The following is a 23,052-nucleotide window of genomic DNA, read 5'->3' as shown; positions in this document are numbered from 1 at the left end:
CATGGTAGCTGTGTTAAAAACGTGATGCGTTACATTTTCTGTGGTCTCATGGTGAAGTTTATTGAAGTGCGTTTTGCATCATTGAGGTACATTCACTACTTCATGTAATAAAATAATTCATAGAAAAACAAAGTCAAGAAAAATAGAATATCTCTTACAGTCACAGTGAATGTACTTATTCTGTCCTATTGCAGGAATATATGATGGCTTGGTTTAGAAGGTGCTGAATAACTGAAGACATTTATTTCAGGCATGCAGATGATTCGCCATGCTTTTAAGACATCAAATCTGATGAATGGATTGACAAAATCTTTAATGGAAACTGCCATCCAGATCTTACAGGAATGCTTTATGATTATCAGAACCACAAGTCATGCAGTCTTATAAATGTATTTAATGACGGTACTTGGGCTTCATTCAAGGGGTTAAACTGTTACAATTTGTACATAGTATCCACTTACACAGTCAGTATATAGAACAGATATAGCCTATATTTACTGTCATTTGGATTGTGGAGAATTATCCCAAAACCTGCTGCATTCTGACCTTACATTTCATAATTTAGCTTGTTCAGGATGACCTAYAGGAAGTGCATTTACCACGGTGACATTTTAACAAGAATAACAATTTTATCATACTCTCCATCTAACATGGTGACATTTTAACAAGGATAAAAATGTATCTACTCTGCTTCCCTTTCTTAAATGTTCCATGTTGCCATGACGATGGACTAACACTTGGCGCCAGAGTTGTCAGTATTGCTAGATAGTCTCGTTTCTCCCTTCTCGCTCTCAGACGAGGGTAGCTCCTCGCCTGACGGGGTTGTGTTCAAGTCCTGCCTGGTGGGCTGGGTGTTAGGAGCGGCCTGGGGGCCAGAATCACCTGGTTTGGACGGCTGAGCTCCGTTTGCACAGACCACTGCACCCTCTGACCTGCTGAAGCTGAACAGCTTCCCTGGGCTGAAGGTCCTGCTGGGGGATTGAGACCTCTCCTGGTTCACGGAAGCAGTCGTCACCACGGTCCCCGGCGCTGGTGTTACTGACAACGGCTCCTTCTTCAACTCCGGAGACTTCCGGAACTTGAAGCTGAGGAAACCGGGTAGTTTTGCTTCTGCCCCGGTTGGGGACTGAGGGGATCGGGCCGTGCCCGTAGAGAACTTCCCCTGCTGGGGGAATATCTGCTTGAGCTTCATCACGTTGTTGTTTCCCAGCAGAGAGCTGGGTCTCTTGGGCTTGTCCCCAGGCTTGCCCTGGGTCTTGTCGTGGTGGTGCTGGTGGTCAGCCTTGTGGTACTCGCTCTCCTGCCGGGCCTCGGCCTGGAGCTCAGCCTGACGCTGCAGCTCCTCCTCCTCACGCCGCCTCCTCAGCTGCTGCTGGAAGTGCTGCTGGGCCTGATGCTCATGCTTCTGCATAGGAACAAGGTAATATACAATATGTGGCATAAAGAGAGCAGACACTTTCTATGACCAGCTTTAGTTTGTGTCATGACTGTAAAGTTAAACACCATATGCTGACATCATCTTTCATGATGTATGAAATTTGTTTAGTCATTAAATTATAATGACAGCGTTATGTAGGCCAACGTTACTGGAGAGTTCAAGTGAAGTGTCAGAGGCATATCCTTTTGATGCATTCAGTACAAAAGGATGCCCTGATGGACTCAAACATAMTACAGTGTCTGTATGAAGCCTAATGCAGGCATWCATGATTCAAATATTTTTTTTAAAYGCTAAGAAAAGACACATAAAGGACACAAACTTGGAGGATGATAGTGATAGACACGGACAGTATATAACAGCTCTGTGGATTTAGCCAAGYGTTTCAACCTATGCAACTGTACCTTGAAAGCCTCCCTTCGACGGTACTCCAGTTTGGCCATCTGGTCTGCGACCCATCCAGGGATATCAGGGATGGCCACATGGATGACGTATTTGAGGAGGATGGCAAAATGCTGTCAGTCCCAAAACAACAAAGGACAGACTGAGCAAACAGTGACATAAAAACATAGAAAAGTGTAATTCATCTATAGAGTGAAAGAGTGTGATGATGCCATGCTGTGTGTGTGATGTGTAGAGGGAGCTGCTTGATCTTTTCAAGCCGGCTAGCTCAGTTGGTATAGCCTTAGACTCTTAATCACAGGGTTGTGGGTACGAGCCCCATGTTGGGCTCATGCCTTTCAGCAGCTCTTGTTCTTCTCAATTACCTCTCAGGTCTTTTTCAATTTTAAAAGACAGCACAATATGCATCTACATTATTGTACAAYGCTAAAATTGATTTTCAAAACGAAATGCCATATTTGAGTGAAGGCTGTTGACTTGTGCTTAGACAGACCCCCCCCCCCCCCCCCCCCCCCGCATTGTTTTATAGTCCGTAATCTGTGGGATTTATGTACAGCCTCCTTGGTTTTGAGAAAGGTGCTAAAACACAATGTCCACTRCATTGTTTTACCTCCAGTACCACGATGGAGATGATGACCATCTCTGGGCTCAGCCAGGGGAAGAGACGCTGCAGCTGACCACACTGGCCAATGAGGTAACAGTTCACCATGATGGCTATCAAGCCCATGGCCTCCATTGCAGTCTGCACACAGAAAGAGAAGAGATTCAAATATCTCAGAGGGAAATTATCTTTATGAAAGAAATAGCTGTTGTCTTGCTTTTTTGAAGAATTGCATGATTTTAAAATGGTTCTCTAAGTTTAAGCTTAATTGCAGGTGAGGTAAATATGTATTTGAATATATGTCCTGGGACATACTGTACCAGGATAAACTCATAATTGGAGAATAGGAGTGCTGATCTATGATGATTTTTGCCTTTTAGATCATAATGAATAAGATTACAGGCACTAGGGGGAGCTGATCCTAGATCAGCACTCCTACTCAAAGAKGTCTTTTGAATACGAGCCCAGATGTGAGCGACCACTAACCTGCCACTGTCCGATGCTCTCCACCCTCTGGCCAAAGGGCCTCTGCAGGCCTGTGCAGAGCTTCAAGGCGTCACTCCGGATCTCAATAATGTTGTTGATGAGTGCGCACATGGCAGCCAATGGGAAGGCAGAGGAGAAGAGCACGACGTAGCCAAACTGGATGAACATCTCCTGGTAGTCCTGCAGGGTGTCCTGTTGGKTCAGAGGTCAAAAATCTAAGTCATATAACTGCATGGGCTGTCATTGAATAGCATTTGTGTTTAAATCACTTTTTACTTCAAATCTGAATGCACTGTACGCGGGGTTTTTATGCACCAAATACTAACTCAAGTCCATTCAAATGCAACTAAACGTGTACAATATAAACCTAATGCACTGTGTTGCACTGATACACAGACAGCAGATCCAGTTCATAACAACAGATCTGACAACTAAGCCATACCTCATATGTCTGCATGCAGCTCTCCATCTCTGCTTGGGTGAGGATGACAGACTTGGGCTCCTCAGGCGGGTCAATCCAGGACTTTGTGGATTCTTTCTCTGGGATTGGATTTTTCCGTCTTTGACATACTACCGTGTCATAGCCACTTGGTGGGGAGACACTAGTCTCCTTGGTCTCAGATAACTCATAGTCACTGTCATCGTCRCCCATCTCAAAGATGCTGGAAGGATCCATGCCCTCCTCCACCATCGTGGGACTGTCCTCCGGGAAGCTGTCCTCGGGCTGGRTCGCCATGGCAACGTCCCTGGCAACGTCCACCTTCTCATTGAAGCTAATCTTCCGCTGCCTCAGTGTGTCATTTATGTCCCACTCTTCCTCTGTGAACCTGTAGCCAGCCTTTAGATCTCCTCTCTTGTTCTGTTCTGTCTGTCCATTCACAGGATGTGTGGCAAGGCCTTTGGGGCCTAGCAGGGATTGGATAGTCCATGAAGCCTGGGCCTTTCCTAGAGCCAGGCGGCTGTACTTGATCACTATGGCCTGGAGAACCTCCCACACAACCTTGGGGGTAAATACTCCTAGTTTGTGGTGCTCGTACAGATAAGGCTGGAGCACCTCCTTGATGTTCTGGAGAAACTGGCGGAAGATCAGGAGAGTGGCTAGCATCTGTGAAGAGACCGTTTGAGTGATTCTGTTATTGCTGTTCTTTAGCGAGAATCATTTTGTTCAATCATGTTTTCCATTATTCAAACCTAATTGACAGATTTTACCTCCTTTAGTCGCTCCATGTCCTTGAGGTAGAATCCGATGTAGAAAAGGCTAAGGTAAGAATTTATAAACTCAAACTGCAAAATGAAGAGAAGGAGTCTGAATGAGACATTTCTAAACATTTATATAACAGTGTTAGTCAATAATACACCCTTTGGATAATAGAGAACAGTAGGAATAAAATAAACATGAAAAGTCTAACTTACAAAAAACATTTTAATGATGAGATTATTCTCATAGGCACTCTGAAGTCTGTAGTTCTCTGTAACAAAGTGATAAGAATCATTAAAATACATCGCTCCATTTGATACTGATTACTGAACAAACCTGTATGATCACTTTGTACTAAACCTGAAGAGATCAGAGCCAGGATTCGTAAAGCGTTTGCCTTGTAGATGACATGGACAGGGAGGGACCTGATCCCAGATCAGTACTCCTACTCTGRGTCCTCACTGCTAGTCTGGAAAACCTGACCCTAGGCAAGACATAGGGTCTGGTTTCAATGATGGAATCTTTTGGCATAGAGGAACTATGTCACTGCCTATGTCGTTCAGGGGAAAATATTCCGGAGACTCTCCCATCAAACCACGAGGCAGACATGCCAGAATATGGCGATTCAWAACCAAAGTTTGCAGGCAAAACCATTGCAGTTGTTTTAGTGAAGGTAGTTGATGTAAACTAGCCACTTGTGAAATGCACTCTAAAAATAACCTCTGATCTCAATCTTGCTAGCTACTATTTAGTATTTTATTTAAGCGAATAAAGTAGCGATGTAGTTCATCTATGTCATAAAGAGTCTATCATTGAAACCAGATCCTAGTCGCTGTTGCCTAAATCGGGTTTTTGAGACTCCCTCATTGCGGCCATAATTACTCACCTGTTGCTCATATTAGTGGATCTCAGCTGAACGGCTTACCCATATCATTGAGCCAATGGGCGATCTTCCTATACACCTCACCACATACAGTCACAACGATGGCCAGCAAAATTTTAGGAATGAATCTTGTGATACTGGGTAACTCCTTAATTTCCATCACAACCTCCTATAAAAAGAAAGAAGAAATCAACCAAAAAAAGAGATATATTTAATTACAGCAAGACAGGTTAATTAACCCTTGATCCATTATCTTTGATCTTAAAAGCGCTTATCCCTGAAAAGTGAATTAGGTTCCTAGTGATTTAAACGGCAGTACACACTCATCATAACTGACACTAAGGGATCCTATAGGGCGATTGTAATTTAAAGGACATATTCCCACATTAGTCGAGACTGCATTTACGGTAAAAGTTGCATACAGTGCATTCATAAAGTATTCAGACCCCTTAACTTTTTCCACATTTTGAAACTAGTCTCCCAGTCCCTGGCGCTGAAAAACATAMCCACAGCATGATGCTGCCACCACCATGCTTCACCGTAGGGATGGTGCCAGGTTTCCTCCAGATGTGACGCTTGGTATTCAGGCCAAAGAGTTCAATCTTGGTTTCATCAGACCAGAGAATCTTGTTTGTCATGGTCTGAGAGTCCTTTAGGTGCCTTTTGGCAAACTCCAAGTGGGCTGTCATGTGCCTTTTACTGAGGAGTGGCTTCCGGCTGGCCACTCTACCATAAAGGTCTGATTGGTGGAGTGCTRCAGAGATGGTTGTCCTTYTGGAAGGTTCTCCCAKMKSMRMAGAGGAGATGGGAGAGTTCTGTCCGAGTGACCATCGGGGTCTTGATYMMCTCCCTGACCAAGCCCCATCTCCCCCAATTGCTCAGTTTGTCCAGGCGGCCAGCTCTAGGAAGAGTCTTGGTAGTTCTAAACTTTTTTCCATTTAAGAATGATAAGAGGCAAATGTTTGGGTACCCTTCACCAGATCTGTGCCTCGACACAATACTGTCTCGGAGCTCTACGAACAATTCCTTCAACCTCATTTCTTGGTTTTTGCTCTGACATGCACTGTCAACTGTGGGACCTTATATAGATAGGTTTACTGCTGCTCTTTAATTATTTGTTACTTTATTTCTTATTTTTTTAGGTATTTTTCTTAAAACTGCATTGTTGGTTAAGGGCTTAGTAAGCATTTCACTGTAAGGTCTACACCTGTTGTATTCGGCGCATGTGACAAATACAATTATATTTGATTTGTGTGCCTTTCCAAATCATGTCCAATCAATTGAATTTAACACAGGTGTACTCCAATAAAGTTGTAGAAACATCTCAAGGATGATCAATAGAAACAGGATGCACCTGAGCTCAATTTCGAGTCTCATAGCAAAGGGTCTGAATAGTTATGTAAATAGTGCATTTCTGTTTTTTATTTTGAATACATTTTCAAACATTGAGGGGAAAAAATGATTTTATCCATTTTAGAATGAGGCTGTAACGTAACAAAATGTGGAAAAAGTAAAGGGGTCTTGAATGCACTGTACAGTATGGCTCAATCGGAAATGACAAGTACAATTTTCTGCCGCTATTACTGTACTGCTGACGCTGTAGCTGCGTAATACGTGTAACCTGCGTGTACTGCTGTACTGCATTACAGTACTGCTGTAACCCCGCCTATACATGTACTGCCATACCACTGCAATGCTAGCCCCTGGCTAGTACTGTACTGCGAAAACTGCTGTACCGCTATACTGAACTGACCTGTACCCCGCACTATTACTGTAACTGCATGTACTGCTGATACTGCCTAACCCTGTCACTAGCCTACACCCTAGCTACCTGCGACTACTGCCTAATACTGTAACTGGCATGAAACTGACTGCCACACCGCAATACTGGGTCACTTACTGAACTGCAGTTACCGCCGTATACTGTAGCTGCTGAACTGCGGTATACTGTACTGCATCAAGCCCCATATACCGACAGAGACCCCTAGTACTGTCCGGTACCGCCTGTGCGGAATAATACACCATATACTGACATGAAACTGCAATCGTGTGAACTCGCATATACAGTGTAACTGCCCTGAACTGTTCCATATACTGATACTGCCCAAAAACTGCTGTACTGCAATTTACTTACCCTGTACTCTGAACTTGCTATTCCCTGCCTACTGCGATACTGCGGGGTATGAGTCATAGTGACTGGCTGAACCCGTCTATACTTACTGCACTCGAGGACTGCGTGTAACGGCCCTAATCACTGTACTGGCCTAACCCTGCCTGTACTGCTGTAACTGCTGATAGCCGTCTAATATCCCTGTACTCCCTAATGACTGCCCTATACATGCCTGCGAACTTCCCTGTTCACCAAACGCCGGTATACTGTACGGCCTGAACTGCTATATCTGCTACTGCTGAACTTGGCCTGTTCTTGCTATACGTTACTGCTTGAACTGCATATACTTACTGCTGAACTGCTGTACTGCTATACTGTACTGCTGAACTGCGTGTACCCCCCCGCAGTGAAGTACATCTACTGCCAATGAACTGCAATAAACCCGTGTTACTGCCTGTACTACTATATCTGTTACTGCTGTACTGCTATACCTCCCCTGAAACTGCGGTGTACCTGCGGTCCCGATTACTGTACGTCCCGAAGCCTGTCGTATACGTGTACTGCCCGTCGTCACCGCCAATAACGTGTACTGCTCGAACGCCGGATATACTGTAACGTGCGTGTACTCGCTCATGTACCTATAGCTGGTACGTGCGTGGTAAGAAATGCTTACCGCGTAAGACACTATACTGTGGCGTGAGACTCTGTTACTCCCCCCCTACTGTACTGCTGTCTGCATATACTGTACTTCTAGACTGCGTGTACCGCGTTAATTTACTGTACTGCTTGAACGCAACATCCCATTGTAGACCGCCGTATACCCCCGGTACTGCTGATGACCGCTATACTGTACCTGCCCTATCTCTACTGCTGATGCTGAACTGCTGTACGCCTATACTGTACTGCTGTACTGTTACTGCGTATACTGTTGAGCTGTGCTGAACTGCTGTACTGCTGAACTGTACTGCTGACTACTGACTGCTGACCGCTATACTTACTGCTGACGAACAGCCTGTCGCCGCTATACTGTACTGCTGAACTGCGGCTATACTGTACTGGCTGAACTGCTGGTACTGTACTGCTGAACTGCTGTACTTGTACTGCCCCCTGATACTGTGTACTCAATGTACTGTACTGCTATACCTACTGCTGAACTGCTGCTACTGCTATACTGTACTGCTGAACTGCTGCTACTGCTATACTGTATACTGCCTGAACCTGTACTGCTGAACTACTGGGGTCATTGTACTGGCCTATAATACTGTAACTGACTCCTGCTACCCCTGTACTGCCTATTACTGTACTGCTGAACTGTACTGCTGAACTACTGCTACTGCTAGATACTGTCTGCTCTAACTGAGGACTATAGCTACTTGTACCTCCGTTGTGTCCTGGACTGCTCGTACTCTACTTACTGCTGAACTGCTGTACTGCTATAACTGTATGCTGAACTGCTGTACTGCCAGTGCAGGTACTGCCTGATACTGTACTGCAACTGAACTTCTGCTACTTGCTATGAACTGCTGTACTGCTATACTGTACTGCTGAACCGCTATACTGTACTGCTGAACTGCTGTATTGCTGTACTGTACTGCTGAACTGCTGTACTGCTATACTGTAATGACTGGAACTTTTCCGCTGATAGTGGTATTGAATCCAGCGCCTAACAGATACTTTGTGTTTTCCTGCAGAAGGAGCTCCTATATCTCGAACAGTGCCTGGTCAACATTAAAGATACTAATTAAGAGGAATTTAAGCTGCCCGCACTCAACCTTCTATTCAAATACTTTCAATAAGGACCAAGTTGGGATTTCCGATGGCTAAGGCTTGCTTCAATCTGCAGGCACGGTTTTAAAATTTAAAGGTCATCTCCTACGCTGTGCCGAACTTATGCAGGGTTACAATGCCTTTAAATGGTCATATAAGCTATTTCTCTGTATTTATGTATCTTACCTGCATCTCCGACAGATGAGCATGGCCAGGAAGACAAAGCAGAGACAGAGGAGACAGATGGAGGAGGCTGACCATCCACCTGAAAAATCGTCCTCTTCCAGGGTGGGTAGTAAAACTCCTCACAGTCTGTTATGGGCTACACCGCTTTACACCCTGAAAAACACACCACACGTCAGACACACACAACTAAATGCTAGCGCCCAAAGTGGCGGCTCGAACCCACGCCAGAGTTCCAGCGGACGCTACCAAACTGAGTTAGCCGGGCCTGAGGAGGACAGAGACAACTACTCCTTTAGAAGCCCCAGGAGGCATGAACCCTGACCTCTAACCCTTGGAATTCACACAACACTCTCCAAACCTATATCTCATATACTCCTGTAGACCCTTAAACTCTGCCTGTAGACCCCCTAAACTCGTGCCTGTAACGCCTAAACTCTGGCCCTGTTAACCCATAAACTCTGCCCTGTAGACCCCAAACTCTGGCCTGTAGACCCTAAACTCTGGCCCTGTACACCCGTAAACTCTGTCCTGTAGAACCCCTAAACTCTGGCCCTGTAGACCCGTAAACTCTGGCCCTGTAGACCCCTAAACTCTGGCCCTGCAACTAAACCCGTATAACTATCTGGCTCTGTAGCACCCTAAACTCTGGCCCTGTAGACACCCGTAAACTCTGGCCCTGTAGACCCCATAAAGAGACCTCTAGCTCGCTGTAGACCCTAAACTCTGGCCCTGTAGACCCCTAAACTCTGGCCCTGGTAGACCATAAACTCTGGCCCTGTAGCACCCATAAACTCTGTTGCCTGCTTACACCCGTTAAACTCTGGCCCTGTAGACCCCGCTAAACTCTCGTCCCTGTAGACCCGTAAACTCTGGCCCTGTAGACCCATAACTCTGGCCCTGCCTAAGACCCCCAAACTCTGGCTCTGTAGACCCATAAACTCTGGCCCTGTACACCCGGAAACTCTGGCCCTGTAGACCCCGTAAACTCTGGCCCTGGAGACCCGTAAACTCTGGCCCTGTTAGACCCCTAAACTCTGGCCCTTAGACACCTAAAACTCTTTGCCCTGTAGGTGACCCGCTAAACTTTGGCCTTGTTATTGCTTAGCCCATAAACTCTGGCTCTGTAGACCCCTAAACTCTGGCCCTGTAGACCCGTACAAACTCTGTCGGCCCTGGTAGACCAACACTTAAACTGTCTGCCCTGTTAGACCTCCTTAAACTCTGGCGTGTCCCTTGATAGACCCGCGTGAAACTCTGGCCCTGTAGCACCAACCCTAAAACTCTCCGCCATGCTTAGACCCTAAACTCATGGCCCTGTAGAGACCCGATGTAACTCTGGCTCTGTAGACCCACCTAAACTCGGTTGCCCCTGTAGTACCCATGAAACTTCTCCCTCTAATAGACCTCCCTAAACTCTGGCTCTGTAACCCTTAAACTCTGCTACATTGTAGACCCGTAAGACTCTGCCCTCCGAAGACCCAGCTAACACTCTGCCCTGTAGACCCCGTAAATAACTGAACTCCAAGAAATCCTGTGGAGCCACCCCTTGTACTAAAACTCATTGGCCCCGTGTATACCCCCTGAAAACCTCATGGCTCTGTAGACCCATAAACTCTGGCCCTGTACACCCGGAAACTCAGGCCCTGGGACAGCTGTATGAGGTTGCTGATGGAATTTGTACTTTGGCCATTGTCCTGAAGGAACCAAACGGCACTGGTAGTAATCTAAGATCGGGATTCAATCCATGATGCGTTGTACAGCGCTGTCGACAATGTGTCTTTTAAAGGCAATGTTCTCAACGTTTGCAGACATTCATGGTAAACAGGGCAGATTTCAGCTCAATCGGAAAGTATCTTTCAAGGTCAAGCGCTCTACAACGTGCCCAGATTGAATCTCGGCCTAACTCTGAATGAATAGGATGCAATAACAGGACGCTCACCCGAAACTGGGGTCTAGGATCTTCAAGGGACTCGGCAGGAGTGTCCAGTGTCCCCCACCTGTATGCTAGCTCGGCTTCTCTCCGCTTCCACCTCTCCAGGAAGAGGGTCGCCCACACCACGTTGAAGAGGGCAAACACCACACAGCAGATGTCCTGGCTGGTCTGTTGGGGAGTGGAGAAGTGGGTGAGCCACATGAGATACATTCAGATTAGGGGAATCTTTCTACTAAATATCAACAAAAAATAACACTGGACATGTATCACAGAGCACAGAGATGGTAAGTGCTATGGTGGGTGAAATACAGTTTTGTAGTCTAGGCCAACACATGCATATTTTTTCACATGAATTTTAATGTGGTGATTAGGAGAGAAAACACAGAAATAGATTCCAACAAGTGAGTCATTTGTATTGTAAAACTGTGAATTCCTATTGTGTATGGTAGCTACATGTAGCCTAGTTCTAGATCTGTTTGTGCTATCTTGCAAACACCTACACTATGTCATTGTCAGATTATGGACTAGGCTAAACTACATTGTGTATGATACAGTCTTAGAAAAAAAGGTGCTACTTAGAACCTAAAAGGGTTAAAGAACAAAATTTGGTTTCAGGGATATCCCTTTTTGCTCTAGGTAGAACSCTTTTGGGTTCCATGTAGAACCATTTCCACAGAGGGCTCTACATGGAACCCAAAAGGGTTATACCTGGAACCAAAAAGGCTTGTACCTGGATCCAAAAAGGTTCTCCTATGGGGACAGCTGAAGAACCCTTTTGGAACCCTTTTTATCTAAGATTGCACTATTGACAGGTACACTACCGGTCAAACGTTTTAGAACACCTACTCATTCAAGGGTTTTTCTTTATATTTTACTATTTTCTACATTGTCGAATAATAGTGAAGACATCAAAACTATAAAATAACACATATGGAATCATGTAGTAACCAAAAAAGTATTTAACAAATCAAAATATATTTTATATTTGAGATTCTTCAAATAGCCASCCTTTGCCTTGATGACAGCTTTGCACACTCTTGGCATTCTCTCAACCAGCTTCACCTGGAATGCTTTTCCAACAGCCTTGAAGGAGCTCCCACATATTCTGAGCACCTGTTGGCTGCTTTTCCTTCACACTCTGATACGACTCGTCCCAAACCATCTCAATTTAATTAAGGTCAGGGGATTGTGGAGGCCAGGTCATCTGATGCAGCACTCCATCATTCTCTTTCTTGGTAAAATAGCCCTTACACAGCCTGGAGGTGTGTTGGGTCGTTGTCCATGTTGAAAAACAAATTATAGTCCCACTAAGCCCAAACCAGATGGGATGGCGTATCGCTGCAGAACGCTGTGGTAGCCATGCTGGTTAAGTGTGCCTTGAATTGTAAATAAATCAAAGACAGTGTCACCAGCAAAGCACCCCCACAACATCACACCTCCTCCTCCATGCTTTATGGTGGGAAATACACATGCGGAGATCATCCGTTCACAAAGACACGGCGGTTGGAACCAAAAATCTCAAATTTGGACTCCAGACCAAAGGACAAATTTCCACCAGTCTAATGTCCATTGCTCRGGTTTCTTGTCCCAAACAAGTCTCTTCTTATTATTGGTGTCCTTTAATAGTGGTTTCTTTGCAGTAATTCGACCACGAAGGCCTGATTCACAGTCTCCTCTGAATAGTTGATGTTGAGATGTGCCTGTTACTTGAACTCTGTGAAGCATTTATTTGTGCTGCAGTTTCTGAGGCTGGTAACTCTAATGAACTTATCCTCTGCAGCAGAGGTAACTCTGGGTTTTCCTTTCCTGTGGCGGTCCTCATGAGAGCCAGTTTCATCATAGTGCTTGATGGTTTTTTCGACTGAACTTGAAGAAAGTTTAAAAGTTCTTGAAATGTTCTGTATTGACTGGCCTTCTTGTCTTAAAGTAATGATGGACTGTCATTTCTTTTTGCTTATTTATGCTGTTCTTACCATAATATGGTAAGAAGCAAATAGGGCTATCTTCTGTATACCCCCCTACCTTGTCACAACACAACTGACTGGCTCAAATGCATTAAGAGGTAAAGAAATTCCACAAATTAACTTTTAAGAAGACACACCTGTTAATTGAAATGCATTCCAGGTGACTACCTCATGAAGCTGGTTGAGAGTGTGCAAAGCTGTCATCAAGGCAAAGGGTGGCTATTTGAAGAATCTCAAATATAAAWTATATTTTGATTTGTTTAACACTTTTTTGATTACTACAGTACATGATTCCATATGTGTTATTTCATAGTTTTGATTTCTTCACTATTATTCCACAATGTAGGAAATAGAAAAATAAAGAAAAACCCTTGAATGAGTAGGTGTTCTAAAACTTTTGACCTGTAGTGTATATTGACCAGTGTGAGATCTTCATTAGGTAATGTGATGCTGCACCACCTACCTGGTCAGCCTCAGCCAGGATCCACAGCAGGAAGCCGATGACTGCAGGGTACAGCATGGAGTTGGTGTAGAAACCCAGCCAGGCAAAGTACATGCCAATCTTCACCCCAAAGTAATCACAGACGTCATCTGACACACAGACATGACACCAACAACATGACAGACAAAGACAGACACAATGGGTTATTGGCTTCAGTTAGTCAATTATATTTTTAAGAAATGTGTATCTTTCCATTGATATTGTATTTGTAGTGCAAATGATATTCTCTTATTCTATGATAGAATGATCAATTAATTGTAACAATTAAGCATGCTATATTGTCTCAACAGGTGCTGCTCACCCAAAGGCTGTCTTTCACAGACAGCTTGGACCCATGACGTCATCAGCTGACTGAGGATCCGTTGCTCGTGTAGAGGAAACACTTGATAGATTACTCCTCTGGCCATCAGCTCTGGAACTGAGATGMACTCATAGTTATCAGTCAATAACAAAGCTATCTCAGATTTTATTGTGATGCTGTAGAGTCAGGCAATGATTAAATAAAATAAAAAACTGTTTACTGATTGGTTGTCCCTCCAGGAAGTGGAAGTTGTGAAGGACTTCTCCTTGTTTGGCTCGCAGGTTGTCCAGCCAGTACTTGATGATGCTCTGACGCTCCTGAAGAAAAGATAAGATCGAACAACCACAGAGTTTCAGGGAACAAGGTAAAAATCAGCAACAGGACATATATCAGAGCTGTTTAAATACGTTTGGAGATCATAGCCATAACTGATACGAACCTGGGAGGTGAAAAAGCACAGCTCGCTCTCTATGTTCTCGTATATATTATCCTCTGCACAGGAAAACCTATGTGTTCCACCTCCATACTGTGGTTTGACCACTTTGCGCATCCCTGTCAGCTCTGCACCACGCAGCAAGCTGAGGAGAGGAAGAGAAGAGGGGAGTAGGACACAAGCTTTATTTGACAGTCCTGTTTCAGACGCTATTTACCTGGTCCCATATCTGACTGTTCTGTCTTGTCAACTCCTCCTATGGTCATTGTCAAACCAAACATTGCAACAGAGCACAAACAGATCTGGAACCAGGCCACTATGTATGAATGTGATGTTTACGAATGATATGGTAACAATATTTGGTTATGACCATRTAATTAACATTTAACCATTACATTTCCGACATAAATGTCATGTAAGAAGTGGAGTGTCTTACTTCTCAAATGTGGTTGTAATAAAGAATGCGTAGCCCTGTGTGTGTTGATGCTGTCGGATCTGGATTGTAACTTGTGGGATTCCCAGTCGGATGTGGTTCAGCAGCCATAGCAAGGTGTGGTCGTCTATGGTGTCTACAAAGGAGTAAATTGTCAGTTTCTATGTCAGAATTTGTATTTCATTTATTTAAATCTATATACAGCCACAGCCCAATTGCCATGAATTAATACTGAAACCTCTGTCGCAGTCATTCAATGCTTGACATTTTTTTAACACTTCACATTCTAGTCATTCATCAGACTGATCACAGACTCTTGGAACATTCAAATAAGGAGGCTGCAACAACAACATTCTTCAATGCTTGACAGAGGTAGCAACGGTAACCGTGGCAGGGTGGACCCATGAAAAGGTCAATACAATCAAAAGAGGTAACCGCCCTAGTGTTTATGGGGTATTCATTTCATCCCATCCTTCAAGAATGAGTGCAATGATTCATATCCAACCCAATTTGATTTGGGATCCATGTGGGAAACTTGCTTTGACTAATGAGATCCATTTGTGTAAACCCACACAACATGTGTGCAGAATCATAGAGTGCCTAACTCTGAMACAAACATACAGGTAATGGATATTATTCAATAGTCCCTGCAGACTGTTCTGTGTCACATCAACGAGTGATTGGCTCATTGCCCACATTGGCCAATAAGACTCCCCCTCATGATTGAGGGGACTGAACCGTGGAAGGTGAAGGTGGTGATTTAGCGTACCTGAGAATGTCATTAGGATATCACAGTCTTCCGTGGGCACCATTTTCAGCCAGGATTTATGGGACATGATGTACTGTCTGGCCTGCGAGAGGCGTTTCCCAAACAAATTATCTAAAGGGGAAGAGGTAGAGGGGACGAGAGAGAGAGAGAGAGACAGATGGATGGTAAAAATAGTCCACATCAGTCAGTACAGTGTAATGGGACATCATTTCCAGTCCTAACTTGTAGACTTGTTTACGTGTTGCTGTGCGGTTTGTTGCTAACCTTACTTTGCTACTTGCCAACTTTACGATTTTTACTTTTTAATTAACGTTTCATATTTACATTTTTTCCCTCGCTCAACTTTTTTCATTCAACTTTTTCACCCGGAAGCTTTATCGTCAGGACCTCCACCAGCCGAAGCTAAGTAGTAACATTAACCTTCCAATTGCAATCGCTGTACTCATAATATAACAGAGAACGGTCATCTTATGGCGAGGATAGCTGTGCTGCAAGCCCAGATTCAGACGCAATCGTTAGGAAAGGGTCATTTAAGTGTAGGAAAGGATGAAACAGCGTCTGTGCCACCAGTAAGTACAGATAGTAGTWTAAATCCYCTCGCACGGTCCCCGCAGCTGGACAACTTTCTCATGGCTTCTGGAAGRAAATGCTGTAGGAATGCTCAACCGGTGTCGCTCATTCAGCCGACAGAAACTTTCAACCGGTTCTCCCCGTTAAGCAACGGGTCGGAGTCAGAGGCCGAGCCTTATCTGGTCTCTACTCCTCCCGTTACGGGGTCTGAGACGCCAAAGCCTCCCACCATTAGCTCTGACAAATTGAAAACCATGGTCATTTGTGACTCAATTACCCGCAGTATTAGACTTAAGACGAATCATCCAGCGATCATACACTGTTTACCAAGGGGCAGGGCTACCGACGTTAAGGCTAATCTGAAGATGGTGCTGGCTAAAACTGGCGAGTGTAGAGAGCATAGGGATATTGTTATCCACGTCGGTGTTCGCCATAGCAATCTCACTAGAATAAAGACCTCCTCCATTCCTGTCATTATTGAAAGATATTGTGATATCTCAAAATAGGGCTACTTAATGTTAGATCCCTCACTTCCAAGGCAGTTATAGTCAATGAACTAATCACTGATCATAATCTTGATGTGATTGCCCTGACTGAAACATGGCTTAAGCCTGATGAATTTACTGTGTTAAATGAGGCCTCACCTCYGGGTTACAGTAGTGACCATATCCCCCTATCGGACCTTGTAGTCATGGCAGATAATATTCAACTTTTTGGTGAATGTAATATTCACATGGAAAAGTCCACAGAAAAACTCAAAGGCTTTCGGAGCCATCATCGACTCAGTGGGTTTTGTYCAACATGTCTCCGGACCTACTCACTGCCACAGCCATACTCTGGACCTAGTTTTGTCCCGTGGAATAAATGTTGTGGATCTTAATGTTTTTCCTCATAATCCTGGACTATCGGACCAACATTCTATTACGTTTGTAATCGCAACAAATAATCTGCTCAGACCCMAACCAAGGAGCATCAAAAGCCGTGCTATAAATTCTYGGACAACCCAAAGATTCCTAGATGCCCTTCCAGACTCCCTCCACCTACCCAAGGACGTCAGAGTACAAAAATCAGTTAGCCACCTAACTGAGGAACTCAATTTAACCTTGCATTATACCCTAGATGCAGTTGCACCCCTAAAAACAAAAAACATTTGTCATAAGAAACTAGCTCCCTGGTATACAGAAAATACCTGAGCTCTGAAGCAAGCTTCCAGACAATTGGAAYGGAAATGGCGCTACACCAAACTGGAAGTCTTCCGACTAGCTTGGAAAGACAGTACCGAGCAGTATCGAAGAGCCCTCACTGYTGCTCGATCATCATATTTTTCCAACTTAATTGAGGAAAATAAGAACAATCCAAAATGTATTTTTGATACTGTCGCAAAGCTAACTAAAAAGCAGCATTCCCCAAGARAGGATGGCTTTCACTTCAGCAGTGATAAATTCACGAACTTCTTTGACAAAAAGATCACGATCATTAGAAAGCAAATGACGGATTCCTCTTTAAATCTGCGTATTCCTCCAAAGCTCAGTTGTCCTGAGTCTGCACAACACTGCCAGGACCTAGGATCAAGGGAGACACTCAAGTTTTTTAATACTATATCTCTTGACACATTGATGAAAATAATCATGGCCTCTAAACCGTCAAGCTGCATACTGGACCCTATTCCAACTAAACTACTGAAAGAGCTGCTTCCTGTGCTTGGCCCTCCTATGTTGAACATAATAAACGGCTCTCTATCCCCCGGATGTGTACCAAACACACAAAGTGGCAGTAATAAAGCCTCTCTTGAAAAAGCCAAATCTTGAACCAGAAAATATAAAAAAACTATTGGCCTATATCGAATCTCCCATTCCTCTCAAAAATGTTTGAAAAAGCTGTTGCACAGCAACTCACTGCCTTCCTGAAGACAAACAATGTATACGAAACGCTTCAGTTTGGTTTTAGACCCCATCATAGCACTGAGACTGCACTTGTGAAGGTGGTAAATKACCTTTTAATGGAGTCAGACCAAGGCTCTGCATCTGTCCTTGTGCTCCTAGACCTTAGTGCTGCTTTTGATACCATCGATTACATTATTTTGGAGAGATTGGAAATCCAAATTGGTCTACACGGACAAGTTCTGGCCTGGTTTAGATCTTATCTGTCGCAAAGATATCAGTTTGTTTCTGTAGATGGTTTGTCCTCTGACAAATCAACTGTACATTTTGGTGTTCCTCAAGGCTCTGTTTTAGTACCACTATTGTTTTCACTATATATTTTACCTCTTGGTAATGTCATTCGGAAACATAATGTTAAATTTCACTGCTATGCGGACAACACACAGCCGTACATTTCGATGAAACATGGTGAAGCCCCAAATTTGCCCTCCCTGGAAGCCTATGTTTCAGACATAAGGAAGTGGATGGCGGCAAATGTTCTACTTTTAAACTCRGACAAAACAGAGATGCTAGTTCCAGGTCCCAAGAAACAAAGAGATCTTCTGTTGAATCTGACAATTAATCTTGATGGTTGTACAGTCATCTCAAATAAAACTGTGAAGGACTTCGGCGTTACTCTGGACCCTGATCTCTCTTTTGACGAACATATCAAGACTGTTTCAAGGACAGCTTTTTTCCATCTACGTAACATTGCAAAAATCAGAAACTTTCTGTAAAACATTATGCAGAAAAATTCATCCATGCTTTTGTCACTTCTAGGTTACACTACTGCAATGCTCTACTTTCCGGCTACCTGGATAAAGAACTAAATAAACTTCAGTGCTAAATATGCTAAATTTRATCATATTACCCAAGTGCTAGCCTCTCTCCACTGGCTTCCTGTTAAGGCTATTTCAAGGTTTTACTGCTAACCTACAAAGCATTACATGGGCTTGCTCCTACCTGTCTTTCCGATTTGGTCCTGCCGTACATACCTACACATACGCTATGGTCACAAGACGCAGGCCTCCTTACTGTCCCTAGAATTTCTTAGCAAACAGCTGGAGTTAGGGCTTTCTCCTATAGAGCTCAATTTTTATGTGATGGTCTGCCTATCCATGTGAGAGACGCAGACTCGGTCTCGACCTTTAAGTCTTTATTGAAGACTCATCTCTTCAGTAGGTCCTATGATTGAGTGTAGTCTGGCCCAGGTGAAAGGAAAGGCACTTTAGCAACGAATCGCCATTGCTGTCTCTGCCTGGCCGGTTCCCCTCTCTCCACTGGGATTCTCTGCCTCAAACCCCAGGGGCTGAGTCACTGGCTTACTGGTGCTCTTCCATGCCGTCCCTAGGAGGGGTGCGTCACTTGAGTCACTGACGTGATCTTCCTGTCCGGGTTGACGCCCCCCTTTGRGTTCGTGCTGTGGGGGAGATCTYCGTGGGCTATACTCGGCCTTGTCTCAGGATAGTAAGTTGGTGGTTGAAGATATCCCTCTAGTGGTGTGGGGGCTGTGCTTTGGCAAAGTGTGTGGGGTTATATCCTGCCTGTTTGGCCCTGTCTGGGGGTATCGTCGGACGGGGCCAGTGTCTCCCGACCCCTCCTGTCTCAGCCTCCAGTATTTATGCTGCAATAGTTTGTGTCGGGGGGCTAGGGTCAGTCTGTTATATCTGGAGTATTTCTCCTGTCTTATCCAGGGTCCTGTGTGAATTTAAGCATGCTCTTTCTCGCTTTTTCTTTCTTTCTCTCGGAGGACCTGAGTCCTTGGACCATGCCTCAGGACTACCTGGCCTGATGACTCCTTGCTGTCCCCAGTCCATCTGGTCGTGCTGCTGCTCCAGTTTCAACTGTTCTGCCATGACATCTGGTGAACATCTGACATGTTCACCAGATGTTCTACCTTGTCCCAGACCTGCTGTTTTCAACTCTCTAGAGACATCAAGAGCGGTAGAGATACTCTGAATGATCGGCTATGAAAAGCCAACTGACATTTACTCCTGAGGTGCTGACCTGTTGCACCCTCTACAACCACTGTGATTATTATTACTTGACCCTGCTGGTCATCTATGAACATTTGAACATCTTGGCCATGTTCTGTTATAATCTCCACCCGGCACAGCCAGAAGAGGACTGGCCACCCCTCATAGCCTGGTTTCTTCCTAGGTTCCGGCCTTTCTAGGGAGTTTTTCCTAGCCACCGTGCTTCTACACCTGCATTGCTTGTTGTTTGGRGTTTTAGGCTGGGTTTCTGTACAGCACTTTGTGACATCAGCTGATGTAAAAAGGGCTTTATATACACATTTGATTGATTGATTGATTGACATGGGTGACAGATGGAGARAGAGGATTCTGCCAAAATGCCAAATCCTCATTGTCAGCTTCCCCACTCTTCTGCCCATCAACAAGGCCAAAGCAGTTTGTTACCTCATTCCGCTGTCTGAAAGTTAGAAATGGACACAGATCATCCCAAATCAGAAAGTATTAGACATGATCATTTTGTACATTGGCATGATTGAAAAAGAGTTTGGCTCCTCTTGTATAACACAGGGTCTGTGTATTTAAGTTGTTTGTACAACAGAACATTAGGCTCAGTATTTACTCTACTAAGCTGCAGTACTTGTATGGTAGCTTTGGAGCACTGCAATTGAAAACCAACCACTACATGGGAGGTACTAAACACAGGTACTAAAGTGTCCAACTTAATCCAGTCAAACCATGTGACACCAAATAATAACGAGAATGGTTGACTGGCAATCCCATAAATGTTCTGTTACTGACATGTCCTGTCCTGTCAGTAACAGAACAGTTATGGGATTGCCAGTCAATGATTCTCGTTCTTATTCCCTGCCATCTCTCTGTCTCTCACTTTCTTTCTCTCTCTCACTGTCTCTCTCTTTCACATTTACACCCACACACACATCACTAGGCTGATTGAGGGGTTGGGTTAAATACAGAAGACACATTTCGGTGGACGCATTCGGTTGTGCAACTGACTAGGTATTCTCTCTCCCTCCCCTAACGTGTGAGCCGTGTCTAGATTGTGAAGTGAAATTAATCTTGTCACTCTAACCAGGTGCCACTGTAGGGCTTTAGTTATGAACAGCATCAACTACTCTATCATTCCCCATTCTTACACAACTAAATTGTATACTTTTATCTTCACTGCCAACACTGTTTATACTTATGACAGCGCTATACTAGGTACTGCTATAGTGCTGGGACTGCTAGGTCTACTAGTAGCAACATGTCAAAAGCCATCTATCAGCAGATATAGGAAATGGGGTCATGTTCCTTTGATTGTATCTACTGACTTTACTGTGGTGCTCTTTTCCTAACCAACACTTTTACTTTATGATCAACACAATTTTGCCCAATAAACATTACAGGTCAATTGTGTGTGTGTGTGTGTGTGTACTGAATGGAGGATAATAGTCAGACAGTAAAAATTATAGAAATGCAGTCCAAAGCCTACTGAATGTGGGTTATCCCCATGTCCCCTCATCCAATAGCATATCTGGGCCTGTATTCATTAGGCATCTCAGAGTAGCAGATACGATTTATAATCGAAAAGGCTAAACTGATCCTAGATCATCACTGTACTCTCAAACGCTTTATGAATACAGGCCCTGAATATTGAGTCATTATCCCCCATCAYGGACAACTTTAGCATTTTTGCTAATTAGCAACTTTTCAACTACTTGCTACTGTGTAACTACTTAGCATGTTAGCTAACCCTTCCCCTAACCCATTTAGATAACTATTTGCCTAACCCTAACCCTTCCCCTAACCTTTTAACCTAACTCCTAAACTTAACCCTAACCCCTAGCCTAGCTAATGTCAGCGAGCTAGCTAACGTTAGCCACTTAGCCACCTAGCTAGAATTCGTAACAGCATACGTTTAGAACATTTCGTAACATATTGTATGTTTTGCGAATTTGTAACATATTCTGAGTTTTGCTACTTCATTATGTATATAATACAAATTGTAATTCTAAAGATATCATACGAAATGTGTGATGGACATCCACAAATGGACTAAATGGAGTGTCTCGGGTTTTACGTATAGAATAATACCAAATGCTCTGAGACCAGGTTGATCTCCATCTCCAAATTGATAATAAAGCCATGTCCTGTGCCATACAGTTTTTTTGGCACTGCTGCTCTTCGATGACTTTCTTCAACCATTGCAAAACATACCAGTCAGTTAGCTCTCGCCTCTACCACGTTGTGACAGAATTTTCAAAAACAAAAGGAAGTGCGGTAAAATGATGGTTCTGATAACTGCCGGCTTGCTGTGATATTGTGATACTGTGTACGGAGTATTTGCGCAAGTGTGGACGTGTAAGACATGTGTGTGATTGCTTAATGTATGCACATTTCGCAATCCATTTTTTTCAGGACAAAGTTGTAATAAAATAGCCACTTTTGGTTACTCATATCCAACATGAAATATTTAGCTTTTAATCGTACTGTTTCCGTTTCAACCCCCTTGTTTGACTGCTAGATTACTGAAATAAATAATGTAATCCATTATTTATTACAATACATAGCCGACATCATAACAATATAATAGACTGAAATGCAGTCCCATTGCCTTGGACCCATAGGCTAGGCTACACCTGTGGGACCACAAAAGACAGCTGCCACATTCGGCCCTGCTCATCGGAATGCGCACAATGCTACCGAACGCGACGCACCAAAAACAAAAACAAACGTGGCATGTAGCCTAATATGAACGGTGTATGTGATTAACCTCAAGTACTGGGGTAAATGGCATTTTGCGTGAATGTTTGAGAATACTGCATCATAGTCTAGTACCACCACAAATAGCATTGATCATTTTCCTCCCTACAACCATCTAACTTGAATTCACGCACCTCACGACGACAAATACTCTATTCCTCAAGACACTCACCCAGGACACCGAACGACATTGAATATGACTGTTTTTGCTTAGTTATCTTGTCGTCTTCAGTGGGCACCATCCTCTCCCCTATCCTGTCGCCGTCCGCGGTGCTGKTTACAGACGCGGTGGGATCAGGTGCCCCAATCGTCACGATCATGGTGCATTAAAAGACAGCGCTTCAACTATGGAAGGTGATGTTGCATGAGCATTGTATGAACAAGGTTGGTGATACCCGCCTACCCTACCTGTTCGTGCTAT

General features: G+C 44.1%; 1 protein-coding gene across 1 annotated transcript; it reads right to left on the bottom strand.

Moving 5' to 3' along the window:
* Positions 1-34: 34 nt before the first annotated feature.
* LOC111979039 (anoctamin-8) lies at positions 35-23,052 on the bottom strand. Its single transcript, XM_070448966.1, is given in 20 exon segments — positions 35-1,405; positions 1,840-1,950; positions 2,448-2,579; positions 2,925-3,116; positions 3,367-4,029; positions 4,134-4,208; positions 4,338-4,393; positions 5,048-5,174; positions 7,154-7,167; positions 9,082-9,145; positions 9,148-9,206; positions 9,209-9,221; positions 11,008-11,169; positions 13,429-13,556; positions 13,769-13,885; positions 13,989-14,085; positions 14,208-14,346; positions 14,638-14,770; positions 15,404-15,514; positions 22,804-23,052. Coding segments are annotated over 20 exon segments (3,216 nt in total). The 5' UTR covers positions 22,952-23,052; the 3' UTR covers positions 35-730.

This window comes from Salvelinus sp. IW2-2015, linkage group LG19 (genome assembly GCF_002910315.2).
Source record: "Salvelinus sp. IW2-2015 linkage group LG19, ASM291031v2, whole genome shotgun sequence".
Lineage (NCBI taxonomy): Eukaryota > Metazoa > Chordata > Actinopteri > Salmoniformes > Salmonidae > Salvelinus > Salvelinus sp. IW2-2015.
This window is presented reverse-complemented; position numbering and strand designations above follow the sequence as displayed.